Source organism: Cyrtonyx montezumae, unplaced genomic scaffold (assembly GCF_038088225.1).
Source record: "Cyrtonyx montezumae isolate F1298 unplaced genomic scaffold, pur_monq_1.0 scaffold_12, whole genome shotgun sequence".
Classification (NCBI taxonomy): Eukaryota; Metazoa; Chordata; class Aves; order Galliformes; family Odontophoridae; genus Cyrtonyx; species Cyrtonyx montezumae.
The window spans coordinates 3,659,856-3,683,403 of NW_027071848.1; the positions used below are offsets into that span (position 1 = coordinate 3,659,856).

The following is a 23,548-nucleotide window of genomic DNA, read 5'->3' on the forward strand; positions in this document are numbered from 1 at the left end:
AATGTGGTTCAAAGAAAAACTGGGTAGATGGATCCACCAGTAATGAGTTATGGATCCTCTGCCACTCTTTGCTTCTGCTTTCAGGTAAAAACGATCAGCAAAGATTCCCAAGATTTTGTGGTCCATGGGAATTGACTTTGCTGGCCCGCAGCCAGCTCCCAGTGCAGAGGTTCACATCACACAACTTTCCAACACAGTAGGCATCTTCCAATCTGAACTCACATACATTCGTTGCCAGATTCTCTCCTGGCCTTAAGCTGATATGGATTTACCAGCTGATTACCAAGGGAATTTTAGCCTTACTGGAGCCCTTCTCCCACTTCTCTGCTGTAGAGCTGGCAGCGTACTTGTTCCCAGCACATCACCTTCTCTATTTTCTGGTATCTCAAACCCTTCTGCGAGCTGTGGGGAGCCAGAGAATATGCACAACATGAAGCAGAGCTTCTTCCTTCACTGTAGCATCCTTATGAGACCCATGAGTTGGCAGAAAGCTGTGTGTCTGTCTTAGGATTGTGAAGGAAGTGCTGTGTTATCACCATCAGCCATAAAGGCCGATGGCATCCTGGCCTGCATCAGAGATAGCACGGCCAGCAGGACTAGAAGAGTGACTGACCCCATGTGTGTGGCACTGGTGAGACTGCAGTTGGAGGCTGTGTTCAGGTTTGGGCCCCTCACTACAAGGAGAACATGGAGTTTCTTGAGCATGTGTAGAGAGGAGCAGCAAAGCTGGTGATAGAATTAGGAGACAAGAGCCACAAGGAGTGGCGTAGGGAAATGGGGCTGTTCAGACAGGAGAAGAGGAGGCTGAGGGGATTCCTCATTGCTTCCCGACAGGAGGCTGCACTGAGGAGGATGCTGGTTGGATGGGATATGAAGAAATGACCTCAAGTTATACCACCGCAGGTTCAAATTGGTCTTCAGTAATAACTTCTTTGTGGAGAGGGTGATCAGGCATTGGAGGGGGCTGCCCAGGGCAGTGTCTCCATCGCTGGAGGTGTTTAAGAGACATGTGGGCACAGCACTAAGGGACACGGCGATGAGACTCAGTAGGTCTGGTTGTTGGTTGGATTTGGTGATCCCGAAGATCTTTTCCAACCCAAATGATTCTATGATTCTGAGTTTCTGTGATTCAGCCACATCTGCCCTGCATCTGTCCCTGGCCTCAGTGAAGGAAACAAGCAGAACATATAATCCGATTACTTCTAGACAGGGGTCACGGCTGAAGCACATTACCAAGACAAGCCTGCACTGCTGGTGCTCAGAAAGCATTGCTTTTTGGGACCTGAGAAGTAAAATTATGAAACAGTATGGCACAGAAGAAAAGAACAGTCACTCCTATATTACTTGCAATTCTTTGTTTCTCAGATCATGAAAGCAAAGCAATTTAAATACAAAGATCATTTATTCTTTTATGTATTTTCTTCACTTCGCTGAGTGAAAAGCACTTTCAGTTGTGTGCAAGTGTGTGCTGGAATGACTTAGGACGAATCCTCTATTGATTTAATGATTCAGAATAGCTTATACACCATCAGGACATCGGGAGGCATTTAGTTAATGTCCTGTTCAGTCCAGCAGTTTGATTTAATCAGCATGAAGCCTGCCCACGTGTAAACGCAGTCACTGACCTCTGAAGCACAGAGCCAAACACTGATAGCCTCACACACCATGCTGAGCAAGATTCAGATCTCACATCAAGGCTGAGCAGTGGAACATACCTATACAAGGCTTGAAATCAGCCTGTTGGCATAAATGGCTTTATTCACTTGAGGAAGAGAACCATGATTTACTTTTGCTGCACAGGCTTTCACACGTAGGTTTTCTTTAGGGTGAGAAGCCCCATTCAAGTCGGCATTGGCAGGACTGGATGCAGCTATTTACTCTGTAGAGTTGGCATTGCCAGCATCAACATTTTTGTTTCAGCTCCACATCAAAATTCTTGTGGGTGTAAAGCTTTCCCAGACATAGAGCAAGAGCACATGAGTCCCAACATTAATGAGGGAATCTATTAAGCTCTGCTGCACGTATGTGTGTGCAAGAGTGTGAGCTTAAGTTCTAATTATAGCTTGGCAGCAGGTTGAAGTGGCTGTTCAATTCATACCCTGTATTTTTGTCTGCTTATAACTTTCGTTAAAAAACATTCCTTTGGGGCTGAAGTGTGTTGTGCTCGCTTTTGGCTCAGAGGTGGATGAAGAAAATGATAGGAGCTGCTTCCGAGTTACATGAGCCTGAAAGGAATGCAGTTCCTCCTGCACTTGCCGTGCTGGCTTGATGCTTGCAAGCTGGCAGGGGAGTGAAATGAATGACAGTGCCCTCTCTGAAGCGCCCAGAGAAGGATTCTTATCAAATGTTATCTCCTGCCAAGTCTCATGAACACTGCCAGCCTGGAATGATGATGAGAAGAGCACTTGGCAGTAAGGCTCTAGCTTTCAACATAAAATTACAGGGAAGGGATGTCACTAGCTGGGGCCAGGCCACTTGTTTTTCCTGTATGAAAGGCAGTCTCCATAAATTTTTTGGAAGTATATCAGTGCACTTCTTTCTGTGTGCAAAGCTTGTTTTCCCCTCGGAGCATCTGACTGAGTTACAATGGGACTGCCCACTGCCAAGAAAGAACGTGTAAAAAAAAAGTCTTCAGGAAACAGCAGCAGCACCTTAGGAATGCTTGCTGATGGGCAACGCGCTGCAGAGACAGGGGACAGCATACTTCTCACTTTACAGAGGTGTGAGTGTTTAACACGTCCACTGGAAAGTGTGAACAAAATGTAGGGCAGCTTGTTTCCCTTCTATCTCACACTCCAAAAGGCATTTGTTACACGCATTTGTCTTGCAGGTAGCAATCCCAGTTTTGCAGACATTTGCTTCTAGCATTAACGACATGATTGGTTTTGCAGTGTGTTAAGTCTCAAGTCAGGGCAAGGAGACAAAGGTGCTATGACACACAACGGAATTCACAACCATCATGTTTGTTTTCCAGTTCTCTGCTTAGATTATACGTCATGGGAGCTCCTAGCTAGATAATCTACTCCTGAATGAACACAGTAAAATTAGTTCTGATCACTCCTCTCCTGTGATTACCAGCTTTTCTCACATCATAGTTATGTTAGCTCTTGGGCAGCTGCTTTCTTCCTTAACAAAGTCAGCTTCCTTTGGGGGAATTGGATAGCAGGGTCACTGGCTACTGGTTAACTGGAGCTGCATGAGGAGGTGGCACAAGTTGCAGGGCTCAGAATAGCGTGCATGAGGAAGGATGTTGGGTATCAGTCTTACACGGAGAAGCACAAAGGGAGAAATGTGAGAGCAATGAAAGAAATGGTAAAGCTGGCACCATTTCCAGAAAGAGTGGAGAGGAATGAAAAAAAGGTCTGCGTGGCTCATAGAGTAATGGGAGCATAGAATCATTAAGGTTGGGAAACAACACTAAGGTTATATAGTCTGGTCATCAACCTATCACTATCATAAGCCATGATCTTCAACCACGTCCCTAAGGTCCACGTGGACTTGAGGAAGTTGGCTTTGTCTGCAAGGATAAGAGGTCTGAATAAGATGTGAGGATGGTGAGGAGCTAGAAGAAAAGCAGGTGCTGCAAGAGGAACGCAGAGCAATGGGCGATGTCAGCAGGAACATTTTGGACAGGCTTCAGAGCAATGTTTAGGTAGAAGAAAGTGATGTATTTGAAGCAGAAATGAACTGAGCATGGAATAATGATCATTAGGATGGAAAGGAAGGATCTGAGTACTTCAAAATGGAAACAATTTCATATGAACTGAATATAAAAGAAGCAAAAATAAAAGCCTGGGGGGCCATCACATTATGTGTGGGCAGAAGGAATGCTGATGGTGTAAACAAGCACATGTGGAGTGGTAGAGAGGGGTATCAGTTTTGCAACTGGTCCTGTCTCTTCTCCCAAATGAAATGTGGCCACTTGGCGTACCCCTGCTGCCTCCCTGATCACACTGGCAGCATGAACGAGAGATGAGAACCACATACCTGGGCTACTCTAGTTCATTGCACCACTAACAAGTTGCATTTTAACCACAACCTTTCTACGTCACAGCTCCTTAAAAATATGTCTGTCTTCCTCTCGGAGGTGTTACAAATGCAAGTCAACTATTGTCCATAAAATTATTTGATGAGTTGCTATGGTGACACAAATTATATTGAATTTTTATTACAGTCAAGCAGAAGTATTACTCTAAATGTCTTTCACAGAAAAAAACATTAAATAAATCTTTGCCAAACTCATCAAAAATGGTTTGAAATTATTATGCTGCTGTTAAATGAGTGGTGCTCCACTAGGTCAGGCAAAAGCAGGCTATTCAAAATGGCATCAGTAACCTTAGACTGCATTAATAAACCACCTCTGTTAGAGAAGGCCGTGCACCATCAGTGGGAGGTCTGGTTCTAGATGTGCAGCTGCTCTGGGGAAGTTGGGGAAGAGAATTTAATCCTTAGCAGCGAATAAATCTACGGTGATCCTTGAAATGGGCCATAGGAAATGCCTTGGTACTGATGTGTTCCAAAAGCATTTATAAAACACTGAAACAGCATTTCCTATCACATTCAGGTGGATTCACTGCCTCTGGATTTCCTCCATGTTGCCTCCTCACCCTGTCACTGTCGCTCTTAACCATCCTCCTCAGCTTTTCCAGCCCATTCTATTGAAACAGCTCCATTTCAATATTTTTTGCCTCTGCAATTTTTATTCATCATCCCTTTCCCTTTCCAGATTACAGCTGCTGGTTCTTTTGTTGCTGTTTCTAGGTATGCCTTCTTAGCCTCAACAGTGAGCATGCTACAGCTCACATGCACAACTCTGTGCCTTACCAGTTTTGTACCTCGGAAGGGTTGATTACTAAGAGATCTGAAACTCAGCCAAAACACCTCTTTAAAACCTGAAGCAATGACTCCAAACCACAGTTTTCCTAATAGTTTGCTGAGTATGATGTGTGGAGGAAGGCATGGATGCTAGCAGCACTGGGAGCACTAAAGCACACAGTTGGATTGCAGACATTACGGAGCAGCAGAAACTACACTGTTGCAAGAAAGCAATATACATAATAAATTACAGAGGTCACGCTGAGGCAAGGCTTTCAGAATTGCAGAGCACACGTTGGGAGAATCAGCCCCGTCAGCTTGCCTGTCCTTTCAGGATAGCTGGATGCCAGTGACCGCTGACACTTCTGGGAGCTTGAGAATGCAAGATGCAGCATTTTTTGCAGGAGCTGGATCCGTACTCTGAACAACCCTTCACAAGAGAAAAGAATGTTGTTTAGGTTTGCCACTCGGCTAAATATAGGACTCATATCTTCAGATTAGTTTCTCCCTTCTTTCTCAAGCACGCCCAGACACACAAACAAAAACAAATGAGATATAAACTAATCAAACTTGTTTTCTTCAGGTTGTAAAGGAAAAGAGCTTAATATTTTGATTTCAATTTCCACATCTTTGGGAGGTGCTCAGATATTATCTAACACAGTGCTTCAAGCTCCTCACTGTAAAGGTACCAAATGCCTCCCAAACAATTAAAAAGCAACAATCAATTACAAAAATAAGTCCTCCTATTACTTCTCTCTCGTTTCTACTTAAGAACAAAAATAACGAGTAACATTTTTAACTGAGTGGGGTTAAACTGTGAGACTTCTGTGCTTACAAAGAGCTATAGAAAAGTTAAACTTATTTTTGGTTTTCAACCTTTAAGAGCAGGGTCACTTTTTGTCCCCTTAGGAACGAGACTTTTTGTCCAAATCTGGTCTCAGCAACTCGTACAGTCACAAGCTTCCTCTCTTTAGATAGTTTCACTGTTCTTGGAGAGAGCAATGGGTACAAATGGAGGAGAACCAATGGAGATGAAACTACCAACTCCATGGACCTTTTCCAAATAGCAAGCAAGAGTTCTTGAAGTGGGGTGTTGAAATCTCAGTCCTACATGAAGTTAGAACAAAAAAATAAAATAAAACAAAATACCAGCAGTGTCAAAATAATTTAAATCTCTGGTTTACAATATAATTTGGAAACAATATAAAGAAGATGATGTATTCACAGAGATACTGCTGTATCAATAGCCCATAGCAGTCTTCGTGTTTTTGTGGTGTGAAGCTTTATGCCAAAGCTGTCTTATCTTAGAGTCCACTGCTGTATATATCAGTGATTTATTTCCCCAGCATGGATATTTGGAGCAGGTCAGGAGGAGCCAAAAGATACGAACGTGACAGCATCTTCAAAGACCCCGGCATTACGAAGGAAGCAAGCTCTACATGAGCAAGCACTCCTTCCACAGACAGAGCAATGACACTATTCGGGTCCAGCTTTCACCAGTTATCCTTCATCTGACACCGATTTTCAGCACGCATTACGAAGAGATAATCCGACTCAGATACCCTGTCAGGCAGACCGAGCCGACTATCATCTATCACCGAGCCCGCCACACACACACACGGGCACCACGTGACCGCGCCCCTTCTCGCGCCGGGGCTCGTCCGTTGTAGGGGAGTTGGGGGGGGATGGCGGCGGGGCGTGTCACGTGGGCGGGGCGCCGGGATCACGTGGCGCGGGGCGGCCGGAAAGCTCCGAGGAGGAGCCGCGCTGCCGCCATTTTCCTTCGGCGCCCAGTGCGTGTCCCCTGTCCCCGGCCGAGCGGAAGGCGCGAGGGGGAGGGGACGGCGGCTGGGGGAGGAGGAGGGGGGGTGGGAGGAGGAGGAGGAGGAGGAGGAGGAGGAGGAGGAGGAGGAGGAGGAGGGGTCCCTGCTCGGGTGACAGGTCCGTCCCTGAGGGCGGAGCGGGGGGTGAGGAATCCGTTGAGCTCCATCCCCCGGCGCAGTCCTCCCGTCCCGGCCCCTGAGGAAGGAGCGGCTCCTCGCTCCCTTCCAGCACCGCCATGTCCGGCCAGAGCCTCACCGACCGCATCACGGCGGCTCAGCACAGCGTGACCGGCTCGGCGGTCTCCAAAACCGTCTGCAAGGCCACGACTCACGAGGTCATGGGGCCCAAGAAGAAGCACCTGGACTGTGAGTACCTGAGGGGCGATCCCGTCCGAGCTGAGCCCGCACGGAGCCCCGCGTGCTTCGGCTGTGGTTGGGGGTGGGTGGGAGCGGGGACGTGGCGATGGAGAGCCTGGGAGAGGCTGCCCGCCGTGCAGGAGAGGCCTTCCGATCGGCTTTTCTTTATGCATGGGGCGCTGGGCAGTGTGAGCTTCTGAAGGACAGCGCTTCTTCGGAGTAAGCGAGGGGATCGAGCGGAGGAATGTGATTTCCTCGCTGCTTCGTCTCGTTGCTCTCCTGCAGCGCTCCCCCGTTCTGTAGAGGAGGTGCGGGAGTTCGGAGAAGGAACAGTTGGTCAGTTCTCTTATTTCTCTCCCAGGTAGTCTACTAGAAAGAAAATCTCAAAAGAACAAGCTATGTTTTCCTGTCCTTTTGCTCCACGTTTTATTCTGTGTGAAATGAGCGCTCGAGGCACTAATCTTTCTCTTATCCTTTCTGGTCTGTCTCCTTCACTGGGAGAGGTGGGCCTAAGAGGGCTGCTTTAGACCTTCAGTACCTGAGATTAACATCCCATGCAGCTTCTTTTAAAATTAGATCTGAACTGGGAACTCTTAAAAGGTTTTCTCTTAATCACCTGGGTGGAACAGAATTATGATGAGTGCAGAAGTTTGTATTAGTGCGCCTTCCATTAAGGTCTAAGGATGCACTTTAGTTGAATACTTGAGTGTATCACATCTATTTATTCTAGGTTTGTCCTCCTTCATCTGTAAAGAATGACACTGGAGAGAGACCTGTGGATGTGCCTTCTGTATAAGTGCTTTGTCCTTTCCTCCCACCCACATATGTGAGAAGGCTGAGTCTTTGTGCATCTTGAATTTGTGCCTTGATTCCTCACTTTGTCCAAATGACAAGACCAGATGATAGTACTAGTATACTGTAGCAATGTCTTTTTTTCCATCAAAACTCATCTGACTTGAAGGGTAAAGAAACACTTGGTTTGTGAGTACCCGAGAGAGATGTGGACCACTTTATAATAGAGTAGCCATGGGACAGCTGCCTCAGTTTCTTGCTGCTCTTTCCTCATCCATTTCATCTTCTGCCTTGGGACTATGTAGTAAGTGACTGTATGTGAGTGGTTTTTTTGTTGTTGTTGCTTTTGTTTTGATCAGCCTGGGATATCAGAAGGCTGCAAGTAACTTCAGTTTCAGGTAGAGGAAGCACCATGTCATACAGCTGACTTATGAAGCCGTGGTGTTATGGATTTCACAGAACAGAAGGCAGGCTTTCTGGAAAAGCCTTCGTTAGGTCTAACTTGGAGTAGCAGAAAAACCACTGTTCCAGGACCATCAAACCGACCCATTAACTGCTCTTCAGAGTTGTGTGTGTGTTTATTCAAGGCTGGTGTTGTGAGTGTTTGCTGAGGGGCATCCTAATCGAGGCCTATAGAATACTGTTGGGGAAGGGTGCTTGGTGTGCTCAGAACTCATCAGAAAGCTGTCTGGTAGTTACTGGGTGAGAAGAGTACTTCTTTATTTCCTGTCTCCTATGGGTTGAGAAAGTTCCAGTTCCTGCCTCTTTCTTGGACGATTCTTATTTCAGACCAATGTGAACTTATTTTCCATTAGCTTTACTACTGTTACTACTTTTCTAAACAGTAAAAATAGGTCCTGGGTAGATCAAGTTTAGTATGCTGCGTCTAATAAGCTTGTTGGGAATCTCTGCTCATGCCATCAGGAAATGACACAGTTCCATATTTTGGGAATTTTCTTTGTTCATACTGTTTATGGTTGCATGTTTAAAAATAAATCCTTTTTTGCAGAAGCTGTGATTCAAGCCCCACCTCTGTCTTACGTGCTCATACTCTTTTCAAACAGTTTTCTTTTAACTACTAAGTAAATCCAAAATGCTGACCTCTCACTGTGAATAACAGTTAATATACCAGTTTCCCATGGGCAGCATCCCTCCTGAATATTTAAAAATAGTTTTTGAATTTCTGAAGCTTGGTTTGCTAAAGGCTGTCTCCAGACTTTAGAAAAGTTAATGAACTGAGTTTTCTAAGACTGTCCTGGAGTTAAATCTTAGTTTTGTAGTGTTTTCTGTGGTTGTTGTGTATTCTTGATGTGGTATATGCATTACTTATGCAGATTTCTAATTCTGTGACTGTCCTGTTTCTGAAACTTTCTTGTTTAAGCTTGAGCTGCTGTGAACACATTGAAGTAGCCCAGCCTTGCACTAACCCATGTAACTGTGGGAGGTAAAATAAATGTATGTGCATGTGATCATTCCTACTCTTATTTATCTTGTTCTTGATTGCCTATGGAGCTCCAAAACTGAAAGGCTTCCCTTACTGTACTTGAGTATTCACTCAGTGACTGCTGCCTTCATAATTAAAGAGTGTAAAAAGTCATTCTTGGACCGTACTGATAAAATTATAATCTACTCTGAAGAGCAGTCCTTTCCAGTTAACAGATTTAGTTGCTTTTTTGGATTGAGGGAGGAAGAATTAGAATTGATGAGTGGACTTGGCCTGTGATAGGTGGCATCAGTCATCTTGTGATCCAATACTTGCCCTCTGGATGGGCTGCTGTTCTGAAGATCCCATTGTATAACTGGGATAGGAATTCTGTTTTGTGATCTAGGTGCTGCTTTTGCAACCATGGATTACTTGTTCCATAGTAATCAGGTTTAATCTTCTTGAAACCTCAAAGTATAGTTCATTAACTTTACTTTACAGAAAACCTAGTTTAACTGGAACTTCGTCCCAGTTTTCACACCACTCTGAGCAGTGATAGCTCAAAACTAGTTTGTGGGTTTCATTTTTATGCTGAGTTTCATACAGCCCTTCCTTTCATGGCTAGTTCTTGTCTGCTGTATTCAGTTCTGTACAGATATAAGAACAAAATAAAGCGTAAATGCTGCTGGAAACCTTGCTGCTGAATTTTACTTTAATTTTTATGCTTGTGAGGTTGGAGTAGGGTGTATTTGTGTGTGTGTATTTGTGGTGGTCAGTTAGTATTAAGAAAAACAGAAGTTAACATGTTTAATAGCAACTGGGTGCTTTCACCAGGTGCATGGTGGCATAAAATCGTTTGTGTACCTGTGCAAGTCTGTGGTCAAAAAAACAAAACAGCTTTGATGTGAAACATGGTTAAGGTTGGGTTTTTGATTGTGTGTGCCGTAGTAGCTCTGTCTACTTGTAGATAATAGAGTAGTGCTCTTTAAAGGAGAATGTGGATGGATGGCTTGGAAGGAAGTTGTAATACTGTAATTATCCTTTCTGAACAGGAAATCTCCCAATAGTTATGCAGGAGTGTAACTTCCTTTGCTTCTTATTGTGAAGAAAATCAGTACTTTTAAGGAAGACAGTAAACTGACACTGCCCTCTGTTGTGTAGATGCTCCTGAGAAACTACTTAAGTGAAAGTGAGTTGAATTAAACTTGTTGGGAACTTATTTCCCTAGTCCCTCACTCAGCTGTTTTGGTTTTGCTTACAGTCTGCTCCTGGAACAGCAACAAAGTCCAGCTGAAGGCTTGCTTTATGCTTCTGCTCTCAGGTGACAGCCATCAGAGGGGATCTTGTAGCACTGAGGGACAAGGATCACTGCTTTTCTCTGTATCTCACTGGAGATCTGTAGTAAAGCTGAGGAAGATCAGTGTTTTGAGTGCTCACCTGCCTTTGAATACTGGGTTATTTCAGTGGTGCAGTGAGTTAACTCCTGGGCTTTTAAAATACTGTTGTGTTCTGTTCTGCAGTAGCAATAAGTTACCCATGGTCTTTTTATGGAAGTTTAAAGTTTGCCAGAACTATTTTTTTTTTTTGGGGGGGGGTTGTGGTTAGGACTACCTGGTGTTTCTCATGGCTTTCCTTCTCATTTTATATCTGACAAATTTCTGGAGGCGGTCCATGGCTATTCTTGCTTAGAACTGTTACGTGTAACCATAATTACTCCAAATGCAGATAATTACATCGTTAAAGCTTTCTTTTGAAGTACTTCTTTCTCTCCCAGTTCTTCCATGACTCCTTCAGGAGTCGTTCCTCTGTGAGCTTTCCCCAACTTCTCACTAGAATTCCTTTACAATATTTGTTTATGCCTTTTAGCAGAGTACAAGAACTATCATACTCCTCTGGAGTGCCAGAGGGCTGAGTTTTCTACCACAGCTGCTCATTTGCAGGAAGAATAGCCATTTAGTTCTGCAGCTGTTGTTTTATTTTACTTAGCCTGAAGCAGTATTCTACTTCAGATGAAGTAAGAGGCAGGAGCTGTGGAGGAGAGGCTGGAGGACACCTGCAATCAACTTACTGTGTATCTTCGTACTGCCATTGTTTTGCTTTGGCTGAGGTTACTTGGGTGTCATGTAATTTTGGGCTACTGCTCTTACTGTAATTTGTAATGGTGCAGTCATTCTCACATACTCCAAAAGAGGTACTCAGAGAAGGCGTTCTTCTGCACTTCAGACTGTGACCTAATGATCTATTTCAGTCCTGTTTGTATTTTTAAGATCAGTTTTCCATCCCTAGAGGTGGATGTTTTAAGCTTCCCTCTTTTTTTGTTGGTTGTCTTTTTTTTTCCGATGTTTCCTTATGTGAAGTATATGACCACTAAGCTTGTAAGTAAATGCTGTGAAAGTTACTTTATGAAATGTTAAGAGGTCCTGCTCTCCTTGAAAAATACCACACCATTTCCAAAGCAGAGATGTGTTTTGTATTGGGGAGTTCAGTATTTTTTAACTTAAGTTTCTCTTATCTTTAAGATATTTTCACTCTTTAATACTGAAACATCAGTTACTTTTCCAAAAATAGCCCCGTTGCTGCAGATTGGAAATGTGTACTCTTATTTTTGGTAATCCTTGCTGATCCTAAAACATTTTAGAACAAAACAGGTGAGTGTTGTGAATGGCTATAAACAAGGCTTACAGCAGGATTTGAAGACAATCATTAAACATTCACGAGTAGTTTGTAATTCATGTATAGAGCAATAGTCTCAAGTGTATGTTCTTCTAGCTCAGTGAACTCATGCTCCTGCAGTGAGAATTTTTCACAAGTTCTTTGGCAAAGCCTCATCTTGTCAAGAGACCTGTTACTTGTGTCCGTTGGTATGAGAGTTTAACTTCTCAGGTTTCCTGCAGGTTGAAGTATTAACCTTAAAAGTAGCTGGAATTTGGAGCTGAATATTATCTTGTGAAGGTTCCAGCAGGGGAGAGATTTTCCTGCTGATTGTACTGGATTAGAAGTTAAACAAGAGTTAACTGGCCAAAGAGCCACAGCTAAGTGGAAATGGAAGAAACTGGTGTTGATATCAAGTTGTTCTGATATTTTTCTTGCTCTTCTCAAAGTTATGTCTGTTGTGAAATGTGATTCTGACCAGGCTGGGAATGAACTTTTCTTAACTGATGTACCCTTCTTAGCTCAGAGGAGGTAGAAATCGCGTGCGTTGCGTTTCAGCAGTCACCCTTAGCTCCATTACAGCTTTATCAGACAGATGGTGGTTTGTAAACCTCAAAAGAATGCTTGTGTATTCGCTGTTATCTTTGGGTATTCCCAGGGCTGTTAGTGGCAAATCCAAGCTCTGAGTAATTTGTGACAAGTCAGATATTGGGATTTGAGAAATCGGGGAACTAAGCTGTATTTAACTGTCTGTGAAAATAACTTCATTAAGTTAAGCGTTTCATAATGACTGAGCAAATGCGTCGGATTTTCAGATTGTGACTAAACATCCCTATGCTATTTTTCTAAAGGAGCTTTATTAAAGTGATACTTATCTGGATCATTTGAATACTAAAAATGAGTAAATTAGGGGTTTTTTCCCCGTTTTTCTTCAGAACAGATGTAGTAAAGTGACAAGGTCTAACCAGAAGTTAATGTGGAATGTCAACTCTTGGCGTGAGGCCATGTGTAAATGGAGAGAAGTGGTGCAAAGGTCTTGTGGTTTTAATTCATGTGATGACAAACCTCTGGTGTCTGGGCCTGTATTGATGTGTATATAAAATCATACCAAAATATGGGTCTTAGGCTCATTCTGAACTCTGTAATGTGATTTCTTTGAGATCTGTCAACTTCTGAAGGAAGAGCTCTCCACGTCAAGCCCTTTTTCTCCTTCCACTCTTCCTCTTGATAAGGCACTCTTAAAATCTTCCCTTAATGTTCTTTATTACCTCTGAAGGAAGCAGTCCTTCAGTTCCTGTGTCTGTGTGCTGTGACAGCAGCATCATTCTGGAAGCAGCAGTCCTGCTGAGGTAGGAAGTGATACGTTTGTGCTGGTTCCAACTCTGCTCTGGTATTTCACATATTTACTCTAAATATGGTGCTTGCAGTAGCATGTAGCTCAGTCGCTTCAGTTCTGAACTGTATACTATGACAACAAAGTATCTCTACAGTTTGTAACCTTTGTCACTGTTAATGCTTAGGGATTCATTCTTTAAATTGTGTTAATAACTGTTTCCTCGCCAAATGTTTTAATATATATTTTTCCACGTTAATAGCTTTTAAAACTGTATTTATTCCAGTTTGAAGAATGACACATATTTTGTTAGCATCCTCACAAAATTTCTAGTTCTGTGGTTTGATTATTCGTGTGGTTTCTGCCACATCAGAAGGCCAAGTAGCTGTCAAGCAGGAGAAATACCTGTCTGTGTTCTGTGACATTAAGGGCTGCCTGTGACTTGCTTTGCTGTTGGCTATGTTTAAATTCTTATGGGATGGATAATGAGGCCCTGTAATGTGATATGACAGTTTCTGTACCTGCCTTGTGCTTTTCAGCTGTGTGCTTTTGTGCTGGGTTTAGCTGTGTTATACAGAGTGCTTCTCTTACCTACTTAGGTTCAGAAATCCCTTCAGCATTACACTTAAACTAAGTACAACTGGAAATAAATTTATTTGGCTGATAAGTGGGTCAATGTTTAATTGGAAATTGGGTCACACATGAAGTTGAATTTGATTTTTTTTTCCCCCTTCACCTCCTCCCTGGCTGATATTGCTGTGATAATTGCAGCTGCGGCTGTAACCTATTTCAAACTTTGAATTTTTCTGATCCACGTCTGTGTATTCCTGACCTGACCTCGTTTTTGATGTAAAATGCTTCAGCTACTGTCAGTGTGGTGGCTTAAACACTGTGATAGTGGTGCCAGTTGATTGATTGGCTGTTCTTCTATTTGCCAGAAACCATTGATATTAATAATTTAATGGACACGATGTTATGACAAGCTTAAAATCTTGCCTTCAAAAATTGCTAAACTAGGAATATTTACTTCATGAATCACAGCAACTATATAGAGCTGTAGTTTTCAAATGAAGCTTGCTTTACATCAAGCAGTTGTCAATTTGATCTGGCTTACTCATGAAATGTCCTTGTCTTATAAGGAGTAATATTTAATATTTACACAGTGGTGTCAGTCTGTAAATTTTAGGGGTGTTATGTGTGAGTACAGTTTACTTATGAACTACAATTAGTACTGCTGAAATCACAATAGTCACAGTCAAATGGGGGAAAAACTGCATTTCTAAACAATATACTTCTATGCTCTTTCTAAGTTTTACTGTTTAGAGATAGAGGCCTCAGGATTCTGCTGGAACTTGGAGTGAGTGAGGGTGATGCTCTGTATTGCTTTGCTCTCATCAATACAGATAAGTTCTCAATAGCAGGTACTGTGATTTGGGTAAAACCTGCATTTGTTGTCCTTCAATATAATTGACTGTCACAAGTCTGTTCAACTTAGTGGGGGTTGTTCTCAGAGTGCACTTCAGTCAGATATAGAAATAACACTGAGGAACGAAGTCTAGAGCATCAGAGATTTGTGAGGTGGATTTTAATCATAGGAATGAGTGAGAAGTCAATGGAAGCCAAATATGAACACTTTTGCATGACTGGGCTGTAGTTATTTCTACCAAGGCAATGAAGTGCGTAGTGAGCTGTTGCCTTTGATTAGCTGTCTGATGGAAAAGCTGGAGATACACAAGTGCCAGCTGTAAGCCGTTTGAAACAGAGGGCCTAGCATGCTGTACTGTGCTTTGGGGAAGAATGATGCTCTGAAGGCAGGCTTCTTTCTTAAATTCTTGGTAGCTAATAAGGAATGAGATAAAACTTCCTTTCAGATCTGTTGGGCTGAAATACTTTGCCACAGACAGGAGCATCATTAAGCCTATCAGATGTGATCAGTGCTAATCCCATTTCCTAGTGTATTCCTTTGCATTGAAAATATGGAATATGTGAAGTTTATTTCCATGCTTAATTTGGCATGTAAGCAGATGGAAATCCAGGGAAGCTTTTGTGTTAGTACTCGGATGCCAGGGAACAGCACAGTTAATTGAACTCGTGATGTTGAGAATCGCATTGTTTTGAGTTTGAAACATTTTTTTCTTTAACTTTGTCTACACATAATTATTTTATGAGGAGAATTTCTTCAGATTGAATTATCTGTTAAGAAAAATAGAAAGCTTTTTGTCTTTTTTTTTTAAGAAAACTCAACTGTTAATGAGGAACCTTTGTAGATAGAAATGTATTCAGCCTCTTGGTATGTAGCAGGGTGGACACAAGACATTCTAGCACCTCGTTTTACTGTAGCTCCATATTCTTTTTAGCTTTCTGAGTTACTTTTTTACTCTCCTAGTGAAGGGCTGAACTCTGAAGCTGGTGGAATAAATAGCCAGGTCTTGCAGGTAGAGCTCTTCTTTAGAAAACAGTTCTGTTTTGAAGATGGAATCAGGCTGAAGTAATCTTTTCTGAGGACCAGAAGGAAGATGATATTTAATTCTACTCTTGGCTTTGGTTTGTTTTAGAGGCTGTTCATGACAGGGGCATGGCTTTATGTGTGGTGAATACAGAAATTCCTGTCTGGAAGCAGTGGGATATGGGGGAATTTTTACAGTTTGTTTTCTAGCACTGGTCCAGTTTCAAACTGAAAGGGTTTAAAGCTCCATGTTTGCTCTAAAATTTTGGGAAACTTGATAACCACATCTCTGCTAATAAAGTGCTTATCAGAAAATCTCTAAAACTGAGGATGAGTGGAAGAGCTGCTTTGGATATGTGAAGCCCAAACACACATAACTGTTGCAGGGTGGGTTCCCCTTTTTTTTTTTTTTAAGGTTTTTGGCTTTGGCTGTTGAAAATCAGTTGAGCTTATTGTGCAGCCCTAGGAAAACACAACTTCCACTCTTCATGTTTGGTGAAGTCTTATTTTGGCTCCACCTTGACCTCTCTCACATACTTTATTTTACTCTGAACAGCTTCGGTGTAGACTCTAAAGGATAATTCTGATGTGTTAGCAGTTGCATCCTTCTAGAAGGGTTCTGTTTAAATGTGCATTGAAGCTGCACTGGGATGAGCCAAGATGAGTTTTGTTTACTCAGGGAGCTCCAATTACCTCGTGGGATTTTTTTACTGTAAATTGAAGAAAGAAGTTAAAGCTAAATCAGGTAGGCATTTCTAACACTTGTATTAAAAGCATGGGGAGTTTTAGATGCTCCTTTACTTAATGGCCTCTCTTCTTAGGCGAGCTTAGTAAACAAGTTTCAGATGAAACAGTTTTATGAAGATATATATTTTGAAATGATTTTATTTTCCTGTTGAGCTCCTGTACTCTAATTATAAGATAACTGTTGTTAACAGTTCATATCAGAAAGCAGTCTGTATTTTCCAGAAATGAAGGCACTCATTCAATGAGTTCACCTCCTTTCCATGCGAATGTAAAACAATTACTGTGGAATGGGTGGAGCTGGTGTTAAAATGACTACAGGAAATACCCTAGTTTGAAGTATCTTGAATTTTTTAGGAGTAGATGTTCAGATGGCTATCTCTTGTGTTCCAGCTTGAATTCTTCCTCTTTGCATCCTTCAGGTATGTACCGACACTGTAAGACCTGTGTGAGCTGCCTTTTCTCCAGGCTGAGCAGTCCCAGCACTCTGCCTGTCTTTATCGTGAGCGGTGCTCCAGGCCCTTGATGATCTTGAGGGCCCTCCATTACACTCTGTCTAGTGTATATGTAGTGGGGAGCCCAGAACTCCATGTGCAGCCTCACCATTGCTGGGTGAGGTGGATCCATCACCTCTGCTGACCCTGCTGGAGATACTTCTCTAGTTCAGCCAAGAATACCATTAGCCTTCTTAGCAGCATGGCCACACAGCTCTGTTTTATTGTGTTCCACCAGGACCCCAGGGTTTTTCTTGCAGACTGGTGTCCCAGTTGGGTTTTCTTTGTGTGTGCCTGAGGCTGTTCCTACCCAGGTAGAGGACTCTGTACTTCCTAGCAAGCTTCATGAGATTTTTGCCATCCCACCTCTCTGCTGTGTCCAAATCCCTCTGGATGGCAGCATGGCCCTTTGTGGGTCAACCACTCCCACCAGTTCTGTTGTGAGCAAACTCTAGCTTTGTGTTTGTGATGTTTGGTGTTTGGTTTTCTTTGATAATAGATATTAGAAGAATGGTTATTAGCAGTTGTCCTTGGTAAAGTAAAATTATTTATCAGGAATCCTTCTCCTGTAAGAAAAAAAACTAATATGCTTTGATCAGCACATTGATCAGCATATACTCAAAATCACTTTTCTCTTTAGCCTGTATTCCACAGTCATCAACTTAAATTTGGTCATTAAACTCTGCAGCAAGCTTTAAGTGTTTCTTCTTAGTGAGAGAGAACTCTTATGGTAAGATATTGAGGTTTACTGGCTTGGAGTTGATAAGCTGCTTCTACAGAAGTTACAGGAAAAAAAAAGATGGATTCCTTGACAAAACTCTTATGAAATCCTTATGAAATATGTGCTTTGCTGTGTTATTCCTTATTAGCAATTTGTCTTGACTTTCCCTTTTCTCTACTTTTTCCCCCTTTACACTTACGTTAGACTAATTCTTATGTGGTGTCTTACAAGTGCTTAACTTAGAGCCACAGTTGTCATGAAGAGCCTTTAACTCTGTTTAGTCAGCTGTAGCAGCAAGCAGCCATCTGATTAACCACTGTGTAGGTATATGAGAAGCCATGCTTGTCAGAGAGAAAGCACTGAACATATGTGGAACACTTCAGTACTTTTCATGTATAATAAGTTGCTTTTTACTACTTAACAGTTGTCATTGCAGAAATACTAGGATTTAGCATGACTTTTCTGAGTAGATCTTCAGAAGCATTGTCTTGGTTGATACCATCTTTTGATAAAAGCTCCTTAAAGATGCAGACTGCTTTTGAAGCACTCGAGCTTGATTTTGTAGTGTGTACAGAACACCTCAGTATCTGCAGAGTAAGTTCATTTGTCTTCTTTCAGTAATATTGGTTTAAAACATTATTGAACTGATACAGGTCCTTTTGTCCCAGAAGAGTAATACATGGTGTTTGCACCAAGTCTCTTGACAATGCATCTTATTTGGTACTACAAACTGATACAAAATCTTGACAAATGCAGTTGTGCTTCCACAAAACCATGTCTGAAAGTTTTTTTTCTCCTAGTAATTAACTGGGCAACCCTTCATTGTAGGGGATACTGTGGAGGATGGCAGCTGCCAAGACAGGCATCCTACCATGCATTTAAATATTTTTACAATTATGATGTACAGCTTTAATTACATTGCATTTATTTTGCCATGTAATTACTGGTTGCTGAGGACATCGGTATACTCCTGCTTTGTGTTCTGCAGGCGTTACGCAGCCAGGGAGGTTGCATGCTGGAGGATGTGTTCTGGCATGAGTGCTTTTGAGAAACAGGGAAAGTTGGAGAAGGTCTTTGAAATCTGAGAAGGTCATGGTTTGACCAAAATGCTTTGCTCTATGGGGGTGGATATATGTGTGCATCTTTATCCACAGCTTCAGCACTGATGGAGGTAGGCAAATGCAGGGGCAGGGCTCCTTTCACTCAAATGTGTGCTTCCTTACAGCTCTCAAAGGCATTTAAGTGAAATGTGTCATTCTTGTTCTGAATTAGATTGTTGAGAAGGAAATTCATTTCCAAGGTCTGTTTTTTAAACATGGGAGGAAACAAATGTATTTTACGAAACTATATAAGACCCAAATTGGATGGCTTTATTTCTCATCTTGGGTTTAGTCTCTTAAACTAAAAAAGATGCAACACTACTTTACAAAAAAAAAGTGTGATTCTTGCTTGAAAATTCTTCCAATTCATTAATGTGGCTCGAAAACTTACTCTGTAAGGTGTGATGACTGTAAGATGTACTTGCATGTATACACTGTTGACTGGAATAGCTTCCTGCTTTCAGTGGGAGGTTAGTGTTAAGTAATTAGTTTGAAAACTGTATAGCTTTAAGAAGAAAGTAGTAACACTTCACTTTATACAATTAATTATGCTTCCATCCAACCACTGTGTGTTACTATGCGTTCTGTTTATGCTATACTGAATGCTTAAATACTTCAATATTGAATATGGTGGCTGTTGTTCACAGTCAAAGCTCACCCATCCCAAGGAGCTCTTCAGACCAGCAGGCCTTATGTATTACCACTCAGAGAGCTAAGTGTGTGTACCTGAACAGGTGGGTGCATCCTCAGGTGTTCAAAATTCTGTGCCCTGGAAAGATTTAATGTTGAACATAGAACTGTTTGTAACTTTGATTCATTGAAATGATCCCACATTCAGTGAAAAAGGAGTATTTTCTCCCTCCTTGGTTTTAAAAATGCCATTGGGTTAAATGCTCAGTGTGAATGTTCTGCTTATGCAGCAGTTGTCGTGTGAGTTGGCAAATGCAGGCAGTTTTCATCTTGTAATCAAGAATCACCTTTAGAGAATGTTCTGTAGACTCATTAGCATTTTTCTAAAGATAAGATCAAGGCTCTGAGTTTATGGATGCTTCCAATGGGGATAATGTGCTGGTGTTTGGCATGGGAAACAAATAGTTATTTTGGAGATAAAATACTTTAAAAAAGTACAAGTGTGATGTAGAGCAGAAGCATTTGGTAGTTTTTTCAGGTCTTGTACATTTCTCTGCCTTTGGGTGCTCAGGCAGTAGTTGATCTGTATCTTTTACAGAAAGAGCTTGAGGCTTTTTCCTCATGGAGTAAGGCAGTGTTGGTTGGTTTTGGTTTTATTGTCATAAAACCATGACAGTAAGACTTTGTGTCTGCAGTGGTAATGAATGCTGCAGCAGAAACAAGTCTTGGTTATCAGAGAGACTGTCGTGAAAGTGTTATCTGGGGGGAAGGGGCTAAGATGTTACCTATGTAAGCAGATCTTAGGCATTCATTTATTTCTTATGATCTTTAAAATTCCTGCACTAAGGAAGCTGCAACTGGAAAAAAACAAAACGTAACCAAACCAGCAAAAATCCATAGTGGAATTGTATCTTACTCTGTCAAACCAATTTGTTTTATTTTTTTTTCCTCAGAAAAATGTGGAATGCTATGGTTTTTCATCTATGGAAACCTTTGCTAATATATTACATTTATTCCAGAGATCTGTATCCAAAACAATGTTAAGGAATACTTGGGTATGCTAGTTGAATTCAGACTGGCAGGACCTGGTAAACATCTTCTGAAATTAAATTTTTGGTTCTAACTCAAGTAATCTCTTAGATCTTTGGCAGCTCTCTCTGTGAAAATGTGAGTACTTAAGAACATGATGGGGCTGAAATGAGTTGTAGGGAGAGGAAAGGACCTGAAAAATGAATCTTCAGAAAGCTATCTCATAGATACTTCTATATTGACTTTCACATAGATTTCTAGTTCTCTCTCACTACAAAAATTGATCTTGATGGGTGCAGGTAAAATGCATTTCTTGTCATTTCTTCTGCATGATTTTTCTCTGCACAGTTCTTTTCCTGAGGCTGCTTTAAAATACAGGGTTTGCCATCAAATTGGAAGTTATCTAAAGTGGAGAATGTCCTTACCAGGTTTTAATGGTAACTTTTTGCTAATAACTGCTATGTTGGAGCATAGTGTGTGCTGGCATTGTTTGGAAGTGCTCTTCATGGCAAGATTAGAAGATAGGCTTAATCTGGAGCAGCTCTTTATGGAAGAGCAAAGTTCTAAATGGGTAAAGAAAGTGTGAGCTTGAAATAAGGACTGTCAGGCAGTGCAGGAGCACTACAGGAGCTTTTGGCTAATTTCATTTTCATTGCAAAGTACCAGGGTTAGGCTGCAGTGAAGGTGGGGTATCCTTCTGTATGGGTACTGAGGTATGAATGTAGCAAAACTTTCTCCTTGGAGCTGGGGATTTTGTTGGTGTGCTGTATTTGTGGGGAAGGATCCAGAGGAGATGAGCTGGAAAGTTAAGATGACTGGAAGAGTTTAGGAAGCACTGAAACTAAGTTTAAGAAAATGGGTGACAGAAAATAGTGTTGGTGGAGGGATGTATGCCCTTTTCTTCTTCCTCTTATTCTCCCTTTTGCTTGTGATAATCTTCTCTACTGTTGAGACTTCTGCCAGTTTTTGTCTTCTGTAAGCAGTTTCACTTTTAGAGTGGGGAAAACCATGTGAGGTGGTGGTTTTCCCCCCACTTGGGTTTGTTTTCTCTATTTTTGAAGAAATATTCAAAGAGAAGTACATCAGTGCTGCCATAGAGAAGGGAGAAGTGTTTTTTTTTTTTACAATAAAGGTGTTGAAGCACTGGAACAGGTTGTCCAGAGAGCTGGTGGATGCCCCATCCCTGGAGACATTCAGAGCCAGGCATGATGGGGCTCTGAGCAATTGATTGAGTTGTGGGTTCCCTGTTCTTTGCAGGGGACTTGGACTGGTTGATCTTTAAAGGTCCTTTCCAACTCAAATGATTCTGTGGCAAGTGGTAGAAGTGTGTCCCTGTTAGGAGGGAGAAACTGAACACAGTATCACTGGTACTGGTGCACAAGTAGCTGCCTTTGACTAATTTGTGTTCAAGGGATCCATCCATGGGCTCAACCCGATACTTATGGTTAGATGAGTGGTGATCAGCAGAGCCAACTGGTCTGATGTTGTGGGATTGGAGATGACCTTCAGAGGTACTGTCCAACCTGAATTACTTGTGAATTCTGTGATCCTTTTCATGTGTAACTTTTTTCTTTATTGTGCTATGATGATCTGGCAGTTCAGGTTGTTTTCCTGGTTGAACAGCTCCTCTTGTCTGAAAACATAAGGAGCTGATGCTTGCAGAATAAGTGGAACTACTTGAAATTGTTACCTTTTCCTGGGAGAAATGCATCTATTTGAGCAGTGAACAGGAACCACGGTGTTGGTATATTCAGTTTTTAAACTTCTTTAAATTAAACTTTTTTAAATTGTTCTTGCCTTCATGAACCATCGTAGTTGTGCTAGTAATCATTTCTGGATTAATGACACAAACGTAGCTGAAAAGAGAATTGTGTTTACATATGTGGCTGGGCTGTTGGGTTAGAATTTAGAGAGAGATCAGTGTTCAGTGTGATGGGGTAATTCAGTACATTTAAGGGCAGGAAATGTCTTCAGAAATGGAATCTGTGAACATAGTCAGATCTGTGATTTCTGCTGTGCAAATTAAGAAAACGAGGAAGCGCAGCAGCAAATCAGAAACCTTTCTATTTTTCCAATTGTTTTATGAGTTGTTTCTTTTATTTTAGCTTTTTTTTCCCCGGTATTTCTTTTTTTTTTTTGATGCTTTGTTTTCTGGTTTAAACTCCTCATCATGTTCAGAGAAGTCCTCGTTGAAGCAGTTACCCATTTGTACTATTCTATTTTCACACACAATATCTTAATCAGTTTTTACTGTGCTCCAACTTGAGGAGTAGGGCTTTGTCAAGGAGTTGCCATAGGAGTAAACTGAGACTGTGAAACCACCTGTGGTGGTAATGCTGAGTTCATGGGATTACTGACAGGGACTCAAAATAGTTTCCAAGAAGTGCAGTTAGAACTATTGCTGTTCTAGTTATAGGAGAGAATACTTCAGCCATACTTGAACTGAAAGGAATAAAAAAGGCAAGATGCAACTTGATGATCAAGTGAAATTGTAAATTGTTGACTGTAAAACGAGTTATTCCACATTATATTAAACCTGCCTTCAGCTTCTTCTATTCTGCTTATCTAACATGAATGAGGTTAATCCCATTCCTTGTTAAATGTGGGAAGCCCTGAATGCAGTTGTTGTTCTCAGGTTTCTGCAGCTCTTCCACAAATAGTTTCCTGAGTTGGTGAATCTAATGCCTGAAAAACATTGTATGCAGAGTAAGAATTGCCAGCTGCAGTTCTTAGTGTTGTGAGACCCCTGTAGTACAGATTTCCTCTCTCTCAGTTGAGGGGAGTTGGAGCCTCTGGGAAATCTATAGAAGACTCCATCTAGTAAAGGAGTTTGGGTACAAATTTTTTTTCTGTTCTGAGTTAACCTAAGTTTAGGTAAAATACCACTTAAGGCATCTGTATTTGCATTTACAACAAAATATATCTTCTGGTAATGGTGAAGATAACAGAGTATTCATTCAACTCTTGGATATACGCAGGTTATATAATATCCTTCTGGCACATAACAATCTCCCTGGCTCAAACTAAAACTCAACATCTTTCTTTCTATCTTGATCACTTAAGTATGTCATTTGGGCTTGTTTTGGGGAAAAAGGCTTCATCTGCAGTTACCAAATGTGTCTTCTTGGGGAAGAAATAAAGTTCGAGGAATTGTCAGTACTGCGTGCTTGAATTAATTCCCACTCCAAA

The 23,548-nt window shown here is 41.7% G+C and overlaps 1 protein-coding gene across 3 annotated transcripts in view; it reads left to right on the plus strand.

Moving 5' to 3' along the window:
* Positions 1-6,752: 6,752 nt before the first annotated feature.
* Positions 6,753-23,548, plus strand: part of PICALM (phosphatidylinositol binding clathrin assembly protein) — a 56,597-nt gene continuing 39,801 nt past the window's right edge. For all 3 annotated transcript variants that reach the window (XM_065729954.1, XM_065729956.1, XM_065729955.1), the window contains exon 1: positions 6,753-7,004. In XM_065729954.1, coding sequence (XP_065586026.1) covers positions 6,875-7,004 — 130 coding nt within the window. In that variant the 5' untranslated portion in view covers positions 6,753-6,874. The remainder of the gene's footprint in view (positions 7,005-23,548) is intronic.